Genomic DNA, 10,038 nt, shown 5'->3' on the forward strand with positions numbered 1-10,038 from the left:
GAAGAGGCAGACACTCCTCCTAAAACATCCAAAGGAATCCTTGTGCAGAAATAAGTGACTAAAGTATTGGGAGGTGACACAGAAATGCACCTGGGGGCACTTTCCCTATTTTAGCACCAACCAGCTGCAACTTGTGTTAATGACAGGGCTGGAGTCGCCTCCTTTAGCACAGCTTGTTATTTCTTTAAAACCCTTTTTCTATCCTGGATAACTTTAAGACAACTGCACACTCAGTTCCAGGTGACAGCTCGTTGACGGCAGGTGACATTTAAATTAAGCAAAACTATTCACCCAACCGGTTTTCATTGTTCCTTGAAAGGTCTGTGTAGTACCGTGCCCAAGACTGGTTCCACAGCCCACAAACACACGACAAATATTTACAGCGGATACGGTGAGACGCATCGTGCATCGCTGTCCATCTAGGAATGAGGTGTGGTTAAACATTAGCGGCAGAAACAAACACCTGGCCGGACTGGGACGACTGCAGGAGACCGGAGAATGATCCGTGTTTACTTTTCGTCCAGTTTTTCTTCCTTTTCACTTAAACAAATCATTCATGTCTCTTCTCTTCATATCTCAACGTATCTCTTATCTCTCTTGTCGTGTCTGAGTTAAAAATGTTATTAATCCTAAAACAAATAAATATAAATTCAAAGTGGTTTCAGCCTGGCAGATGCTCAACTTATGAAACACACGTCAAAAAAGAAACTGTGAACCAAGTGCGCCATCTAGTGGCCCAATGAAGAAGAAACTCTTTTAAGGGTTTGAGGAAAGAAATGTGTTTAATGGCAAGATAAGATATTTTGGGTAATTACTTCCAAAGTATCAATGAATAATTGAGAAATGAACTCGAAGCTGATACCAGAATCTAAATAAGTTAAGGATAATGAAATGGGGAGGGGCCATGATTCTTTTCCAAGCCGAGTTGCCCTTGTGTTACAATGTTTGGTAAACTGATAAATCCATCAGAAGACGATGAAAAGTTCAAACTGCCGCGTGAATCAAACAGACTCTGTCTCAGTAGAAGCTGGTGTCTTGAGCGGCCCAGTTTGGTGTCTGAGGAAACGACAAAAACAAGGAAAGACACGTTAAAAAAAGAAGAAATGCTCGGTATTTTAGTACAGTAAATGATACTAATGATCATATTAATTGAGGTATTAAGGACTGGCATCAGGTCAGTACTGTACTCGACTTAGTAAATATGTAGGAGCCGTAAAATAGTGGTGAGTGGTGCAAAGTTGACACATAAAATACATCAACAGGCACTAAGTTTACATGGATGCTAGATTTCTGCTGGATCAGAATAATTAAGTCCCTCAGTCAGAGCAGAGTGGCCTGATCAGAAGGAGTTTCCTTTGGTAATATGTTAAGCAGGGAAGTACACGGATCAAGCATAACATTATGACCACCCTTCTAATATTGTGTAGGTCTCCCTTGTGCCTTCAAAACAGACTCATCAGAGAATGGACATGAGTCTTCTGAGAGTGTCCTGTGGTGTCTGGTAACAGGATGTTGTTAACTGGGGCTTTTGTGTCCTGTGAGGTGAAGGGGGGGGGGGGGCTCAGGCTGCATCCTGCTGCCATTAAGGAGTGTCATTGCTATGGGGTGGGGGTGTCTGGTCTGGTCTAGGTGGGTGCTACATGTCTAAGTAACATCCACATGAATGAATGAAAAGTTTCCCAGTTAGAACACTGAATTAACACAAAATGGTCCAGTGGTCATAATGTTGTGGCTGATTGTTCCAGTCTGGCTCCACTAAGGAATGAGACGCAGAGTTGACAAAACAAACCGGTTGTTGCTGATAACCAAAGCTGAAAGCCATGAGGGCGGCAACAGAGAAACTAACGTCTCGTCTTCCGTTGAATGAATTCAGTTTTGTCAACAAGTTTGAAACAAAACCTCCCAAACCATCCGTAACGTTTCTGTCAGACGCGACACAACTCTGCTCGTGTCAAAAACACTCTGTTGTGAGACACGTTCTGAGGCGTGTCAATATCTCACTTAGCACCCATGTAAACTGTTAACACCAGTCAGGATTTTAAAAAGCTCTGTGTTAACTACACGTTTATAATAAAAAAAAGTTTGGTTGTCTCAACTTTCCTCAGCAATAAACACAGTTTACCTCGTTCCTGTTGCTGTGCGCCATCTTCTTCTCGATGTTCATAGCCAGCATCTGGCTGCGGAAGGACAGGCTCTTGGTTTTCTCGATCACCTGCTGGTACGGCGACACTGCGTTGTTGCCCATCACAACGTGACCCTGACAAAGCAAAAGGCACAAAAATTAGTGCAGTGCCCATTTAATCCCAACACTACCTTTATGCTGTTTTCAAAGAGCAAATACAAACACAGACATCTCTACATTAGCACTGCAAGAGATAAGATAAGATAAGATAAGATAAGATAAGATAAGATAAGATAAGATAAGATAAACGATACACTATACACGATAAACGATACACGATAAACAATACACGATACACGATACACGATAAACGTTACACGATACACGATACAACAGCATCACAACAACACAGTAGATAAACAGTTATTCAAGTAAGCCCAAGTTCACACTTTTGGCTCGTTTTAAGACATTGTTGGAGGTTTTCTCTTTTGTTTTTAGCAGTCATCTCTGTTTACGCCAAGCTCAGTGATTCAAAGGCTCATCTGGATCAGTGTGAGTCTCACCAGTTTAGAGTCAATCTTAGCATCAAGTCTGGCGTTACGAATGAGGTTGACGATCCACCTTTCCGCCTCCTCGGGCGTCATGTTGAGCTTGTCTGCCAGCATGCTGAGAGGAGAGAGCTTCATTTAAGAAAACATCCCTGTGTGGTCTGCAAATGAGTCTTTTTTTTCCCCACAGTTCACCGATGAACACGAGGACACGAGTCGTTTCTAAATTCTTAAAAGGACTGAGCACTGAGACGTAAAATTACTTCAGACAATTAGAACAGACTGGTACAAAGGTTAATATGAAGTTTTCTTACAGGAAGTGCACTTTAAACAAGTCTGTTCAACGCGGACATACCTGATGCTGATGCACTGGTGGATGCGACAGAACGTCTCGAAGATGAAGAGACGAGCGTTCTCAATGAAGTCCTCAAGGCAAGCGACCAGGAAGAAGTCATTCACCAGAACCTCAGAGGAACAAAGAAGGATGTTTACTTTACACACACATACAAATGAATCACAGCAAACATTCATGTAGAAACGGGGAGATAACAACTCCAAATGTTAGTCATTATTTTTTTTTAGGTTGACTTTGTGGTGAATAGAGTCACATTCAAAACATATTTACATCATGAGACAGAACCAGAGAGTCAGAATTTCTAACCACATCCATGTTTCAGTGAAAGTACACAGTAAATACACTTGAGTACATAATAACAGCACAAGACAACCACACGAGATGAGCAGGAAACTTCCTGTGGTTAGGTTCATCCACAAATTATGCTCCTAAAAACAGTCCAACCCAAAAAAAAAGGAAAAAAAAAAGAAAGAAATAGAACATTTACACCAATCAGCCATAACATTATGACCACTGTCAGGAGAAGTAAAGAACATTTAAACCATCTTGTGGCAATTTAATTTTATGTCGGGAAACTCATGGACCTGATGTTACTTAGACATGTAGCACCCACCTAGACCAGACCAGACACCCCCCTACCCCCACAGCACTGACACTCCTTGATAGCAGCAGTATAAGGTGTTAACATGGCCTCCAAATTCATTACATCAGGGGTCTAAACCCCAAACTGATAGAGAGATTAAGCAGGGACCCCCAACCTACCTACTATATGTGATCTATATTGAACTTTTGCTATTTATATTTATATTATATTATCTTATCATTTTGCATTTAATAGTAAGCTATTTAAATAATACACATGTTCGAATATTATTTTTTTTATTTCAATCTAAACCTGCTGTACACAGGAGGCCACGCCCCCCATCGCTACTGTGCCAATCACAACGCGGCATATTACTCTGTCAGGTTCCCTTAATGACCAAACATTTAGCTATGTTTAAAGTTAAAATTATTTTCTTTATCTGACAATTTTATATATATACAATTATTTTCTTGACAGTTTTAAATTTAAACATAGTTAAATACTAACATACTAAAATATGTTGGACTCTATTTAAAGAAATTTAAAATTGTGAGGGGAAATCATTTAAAATAATGGTCTAGATCCCAAACTGGGGAATTGGGATGAGCCACAGACGCCCCCCGCCCCTCAAAGACCCCCACCAACAGCATCCTGTTCCCAGACAACACCAGACTATTGAATGCATCACATCATGTCCATTCTCTGATGACTCACAACTGTTTTGGAGACACAAGGGACACCTACACAACATTAGGTAGGTGGTCGTAATGTTATGCCTGACTGGAGTATTCCAGAGCTGTTAATAGACCCTGGTTCGGATGATGTTTTTATTTATTTTTTGTTCCAACCTGTTTGTGAAGGTCACACAGGCCAGAAAAGTAAAGAAGAGCCTCATTTCTGTCTCATTAAAATGCTTATTTATTCTCCAATGTGCTTCCAGGTTGATCCAGGTGACGTGTTGCACAGGCAGTTCCTCGGGTGTGAAGGTTATAATGTGTTGTGCAGATATTAAAAGGCACGATTTTAAAAGGAAATATTTCCTGTCACACTACAAGATTTCATCTCGTTTCTTCGGCATTATAACCAAAATAATACAAAAGGGGAAAATAAAGACTAATCCTCAAAACAGAAATCGATCAACGGAACATTTAGAAGGAGGTTATAAGGCTGCAATCACAGGAACATAAAGCAATAAGATGCTTCCATAAACCTCTAGTAGAGCCTACATTTATGAATACATTAGTGAATGAGATTTTGAAAGGAGATGCTTTTAGTTCACAAGAAGTGGTGTTTACGATGTATGTTATTTGAAATTTGTGATGGGTCGATCAAAAAGTTCTCATGTAACAACAAACTGCAAACACAAGTGTGTGTTATTTATAGAACAATTAAGTTGTTGATCCCTGGAGGTAAAAAAAATAAAACAGGTTTAAATCCTCCTGAGCTTCGCACACCAGCAGAACCCGCGACGACGAGCGACTTAATGAACCGTCCTCAATCTCCCATCATTACGCTCACACTTGCACATCTGACAGGGTAGTCGAGGCATTTGCAAACCCTGCATAATTTATACAAGAGAGGGTAAAAAGCCAATTGACGAGAGCGTTTAGAGAACGTGCAGTGCGGTCCCCGAGCGCAACTACACAACTGCAGTCGAGGGGGTTTCTGAAGGGAAGGCAACCGAGTCCTAAATCTGACAGCTGTTCCGCTTTGAAAATCAAACTGAATAAAAGTAAGAGGCAGCAAATCAGGCCAGACATGGATTTGCCGGGGCTGAATAGCAAAGTTAAAGGCCCTGGACTCAGGAGATCAGAACTCCACAGCCGAGGAAAGCTTCGCATAACCCTTCGAGTCCCGGGAGACGGCTAACTTTTTATAGGGTGATTTGGGTCCAGTGCAGCGTGACTGACAAACAAGGCAAGAGGAGGAAACTTGAAGGATGCTCTTCTTACCGATTCACACTCCCTCAGCTTCTTCTGGGCGCTGTCAAAGTCAAAGTTCACGTAGAGACACTCCACAAACTCGGTGATGGGGTCCTTGTAGGTGTACGACTCCTGAAAAAAATAAAATAAGTCAATTTTGTGCTGATTAAATTCTTTATTAGAAAATAAAGAAAAATAATTTATTTTTTTAAGGTCTTACCTGCTGAATGACCTTCACCAAATCCTTGAGAACTTGCCTGCGCTTCCGTACGTCTTTGTTGGTGATGACTGCGGTAGTGAGGTATCGCAAAATGTGTGGGCACATTGTCTGGATGGCATTCAGGTATCTGAAAGGCAGCGGCACAGCGGTTGCTGGCAGACGCAATGATTTTAGTTATCATTTTCATTTTATTCAAAGCGAATCAGAGCCGGGATAGGCTCCGTCCCCCAAACGGCCCTCTAGAGGAGAAGCGTTAATAGATAATGAGCTACTCTTCCAGCTAGTCGGGCCTTTTCTATAATGTTTAAGGAATGAAAACAGACGTCTCTCAACTGTTATGTCCTTGAGCAAAATAGTAAAAAAAAAAAGCTGTGGATGACAGAACAATGTGGCCTATAATAAACTGGCATTGTATCTAAAATGTGACTTTCTCCGTCGTATTTTAACGGTTACAGACTGAGAGACTCACTGAGGCTGGTAGAGGAAGAGCTCGATGATGTTGTCTCTGCCTTTGGGATGGTTGAAGAACACAAAGAGAGACCAGTGGATGAGCCAGGTCCTCTGCTGCAGCGACTGGAGAGGAGAGCTCACCGACTGAAAGGAGACGAACGAGGAGCATTAGGGAAGGTTTTCCTGTCAAACTGAAGACAAACATAACATTCAAGGAGCAGCACGTAGCGACGAATTCATAAAAGAGGCAACGAGAAGCCTTCACGTATATTTTCATCAGGCTTTATTCCGACTGCACACTATAGACAGAACGGAGCGAGCAGCAACGTCCAAGGCTGAAATATTAAGTCAATGAGATGCAGCTTCTCGAAGGGCAACTTGAGACTCCAAAAGTGAATCTATCCTCAACTTCACAGCAGAAATAAACATGTTTGCAGCCTGGTATAAAAAAAACAACTTTTTTTTTTAAATATAACTCACCTGTTTAAATTATATTAAGGCTTAAAGTTGTGCATATTTAAGTATTTGATTTACAGGTCGGTGCCGTCTCAGCTTCACCTGTTTAATATATATATTTTTTTTAAATAAACCAGAAGTAAAATTGGATTCAAACGTAGCCATAGGTGACACACACACTGAGAATCAACACGACCCTTTAACAATATTATGGGTGACTCACTGAGAGTTCCTTCATATTGAGTGAATGTGAAGAACGATTCTATTGACGGATGAGTCAAAGCTGCTTTGGAGAAAAAAATCTGACAGAACTGGACTGTAATCTGGAAACAATGTGCCAGAAAACAGACCTGGGTCAGTCTGAACAAAGCCCAAGTCACTCTTAAATTACTTTTCTGTATTCCTACTACTTATTATTTTTTTTTTTTTTTCACACATTTTACCTGAATTCGGTAAAACCTTGTTATTTTCTTACATTATTATCAATTGTCTCCCTCAGACGAGTGAGATCCTCCATGGCTGCTTCCCAGTTTTGCATCAGGATCTCGGAGGCCAGTTTTCCCCACAGAGAGCTCAGCGCATTTCTGTCTGTGGAAGGAACCTGAGACGACACCAACGGGGTCAGTGCATCATGATCAGAACAGTTAAGAGCAGGATTTGGCTGTTCATAGTTTGGAGCTAATAAAAAATAATAAATGTATTGCTGTGTATCATTTCCTCTCATTATATGTAAATATTCTTACCAAGACACGGAAAAAGTAGAGGTACTCTGCAGCCCCGGAGTAGTTACCACACTCGTACTGGAATTTGGCGTACCTGTACAGGGTGTCCAGGTATTCTTGACGAAACTAAAAAAAGTGAAAACATGTTTCAAAAAAGCTTCAAACACACAAGACTGAAAACCGACTAGGAACCAACTATATTGAAACAACATTTGACTTTGACAGGTTTCCCATATAAGTAGCTGGTAAAATGCTCATTATCAAAGGCAATGATAAATTATTAACATTAAAATGAAAAATTCTATTAAAAGTCTACAGCCCTGAAGCGGAGACACACTAACGCTGCGCTTCTCAAGCTGCTGCTGCCTTCGCCCTTAAAGAATCTATCGGGGCGACGCTGCGAGGCTGACAGCGGGCGGCTAATAAGGGAGTGCGCCGACATCTTTTATCTTTTTTTTTTGGCAAAACAAAGACTGTTCTTTTCTCAAAGCTGACAATAAGTCCCTTCATTCAGAGTCACGCACATGACGTGGACGGCCTCGTTAAGCCCTCGCCGAATAAGTAGGTGTGTTATTAATCCACAAAGGAGAAAAAAACATTGTCCGAAAAGTTACTCTGATAATTGCACGAGTAATGAGGACATTTGTGGGTGGTGTTAAGGATTTCAGATTTGGAAAAAATAGTCGTGCTTGCTCACAGTGGCAGCCGGTTGTCATGGAAACAAAACACCGTGCTTCCCACTTTGAGATCAAAATGCAGTGCACAATTTCTTTATAGAACAAGGAACAAAAAAAAAAAAAAAAAAGAAAACTTACATTATGTTTTTCTGACAGGTAGTCAAAGAGCATCCTCCCATCTCTGATGAAGTATAAAAACAAAGAGATCAATACATATCCAACAAACACGATGATGAAGTACTATAAGCTGCATGATGACCGTCTCTGGCAGGTTTATCCGACCTCGTGGACTGCATCTGCCGAGTCGTCTCTGGGTCTTCAAACATCTTGACGATAGGCTCCGTCTCTGACTGGAGCATCTTCAGCTGGGCCACCACGGTACTCCTCTTTTCCCTCAAGGCTGAAGAAGAACAGACACTTTCATTTAAACACATGGGTTTGACATTTTCTGAGTGGCCAATATTTTTAACAAAACCCTCAAAATTTGGACATCACAGTAACAAAAGCTACGTGGGAGAAGGTATAGCATTCTTTGCCTTCCTCTTTATATCGTCATGATCAAAAACCTAATTCGATTCACAAACTGAGCTAATATAATGTATAAAATTAGTTATAAATAAATACTGACACTAAGAAGCATCATAATATATTTGAAGTCTTAGTAATATTAATTCTAAAGTGGTGCCATCTATTTTACTGTGGTGATGCACCAGAAATAAACAAATATAAGAAAAATGTCTTACAGTGTGGAATTTCCTTGTCCGGGTATAGATTTTTGTAAACATCCATGGCGAAATCCACCATGTTTGTGTCGCTGAGGAGGTCCAGCTTTCCCTGGAGGAGTTCCTTCTCATTGTAGATCTAATGCAACAACACACACGTCTATACAGTTAGTCGTTTATGAAAAAATAGTCAAATAATTGTACAAAAACCACTGAATAAGTCAAAAAGAGCAAAAGAGGCGTGTTGCTCGTCCCGATCAGCTGGCTGTTGCTAGGGTAATCCTACGCGCTACCTACAGTTGCTATGCTGCAGGCTAACACGCAAGCTAACGACAGTAGAAAGCTGGATATCGGGTCTCTCAAATACATAACATTCGTCGGTATTTACGGAAATGTACTGTTTCTAACGTCACAGCAACACTACAGTTAAAAATATAAAAAAATACATTCACAGATAGTATAGTAGTAGCTAGCATTAGCTGCCAGTTAATGGACTACATAACATGACGGCTAGCATGCTACCTCAGCTAGCTACAAGGGTTTTCGCCAAATAAATCCCCACTAATAAAGAGTAGCGCCATATTTCAGCGTAACACAATGCAAATAAATTCCATACCTCTTTCACAGACAGGAATTCCAACAGAGGAAAGACTAAGTGCCTGTCCAGAAAGTGTGCTATTTTGGTGGTCAGATCGTACTCCGCCATCTTTGCGGGTTTTGAAACGATGAAACTTTATTGACAAACCGAGCGAAGACAACGTCTAATTAGATAGATAGATAGATAGATAGATAGATAGATAGATAGATAGATAGATAGATAGATAGATAGATAGATAGATATAATTATGGAATTATCTTTAATTGTTAGAGGGTCATCTAATGTACTAATAATGTAAAACAGTTACAGTCAAACATATGGCCTAATGTGCTGGGTTGTGCTCTGAGGACAAGCGTCCAACCTGAATAAGTCTCTTCTGTTACTGTCCTGCCCGGGGTCATCAGAGGGACCAGTCATGCAGGTAGCAGCTGTCACCACAGCAGGGCCTGTGATTTAAATATGCGGAACACTGAGTTCATCAGCATCAACTAATGAGCGGTGGGGGAAAAAAGCACTCCTCAGGCTGCAGGGGATGTTACCAGCTCAAACCAGATCTGATCAGAGAGTCGATACTAATAAGGCAGAAGTCTTGGTTGCATCCCGAGTTAAAAGTTTTGTAGGCGCTGAGGAGGTTTGATCATGCAACAGCTCTGAGCCTCGGTG

The 10,038-nt window shown here is 40.9% G+C and overlaps 1 protein-coding gene across 1 annotated transcript; it reads right to left on the reverse strand.

The window, feature by feature from the left end:
- Positions 1-763: 763 nt before the first annotated feature.
- Positions 764-9,505, reverse strand: eif3eb (eukaryotic translation initiation factor 3, subunit E, b). The gene is made up of 13 exons (XM_047604316.1): positions 9,394-9,505; positions 8,799-8,916; positions 8,338-8,455; positions 8,194-8,236; positions 7,400-7,504; positions 7,132-7,257; positions 6,220-6,344; positions 5,751-5,877; positions 5,561-5,662; positions 3,026-3,135; positions 2,686-2,788; positions 2,123-2,257; positions 764-1,056 (listed from the first exon to the last, which is right to left on the reverse strand). Exons 1-13 carry the CDS (start codon positions 9,481-9,483, stop codon positions 1,018-1,020), a joined length of 1,341 nt encoding a protein of 446 aa, XP_047460272.1. The 5' UTR covers positions 9,484-9,505; the 3' UTR covers positions 764-1,017.
- Between the last annotated feature and the right edge of the window lie 533 nt (positions 9,506-10,038).

This window comes from Mugil cephalus, chromosome 14, assembly GCF_022458985.1.
Source record: "Mugil cephalus isolate CIBA_MC_2020 chromosome 14, CIBA_Mcephalus_1.1, whole genome shotgun sequence".
Lineage (NCBI taxonomy): Eukaryota > Metazoa > Chordata > Actinopteri > Mugiliformes > Mugilidae > Mugil > Mugil cephalus.

Coding starts and splice junctions, on each gene's coding strand:
- eif3eb (XM_047604316.1), bottom strand. CDS start 9,483: ATGGCGGAGTACGATCTGACCACCAAAATAGCACACTTTCTGGACAGG. Junction 7,505..8,193: donor ACCTGTCAGAAAAACATAAT/GTAAGTTTTCTT, acceptor CACTTTTTTTAG/TTTCGTCAAGAATACCTGGA. Junction 2,789..3,025: donor CACCAGTGCATCAGCATCAG/GTATGTCCGCGT, acceptor CTCTCCTCTCAG/CATGCTGGCAGACAAGCTCA.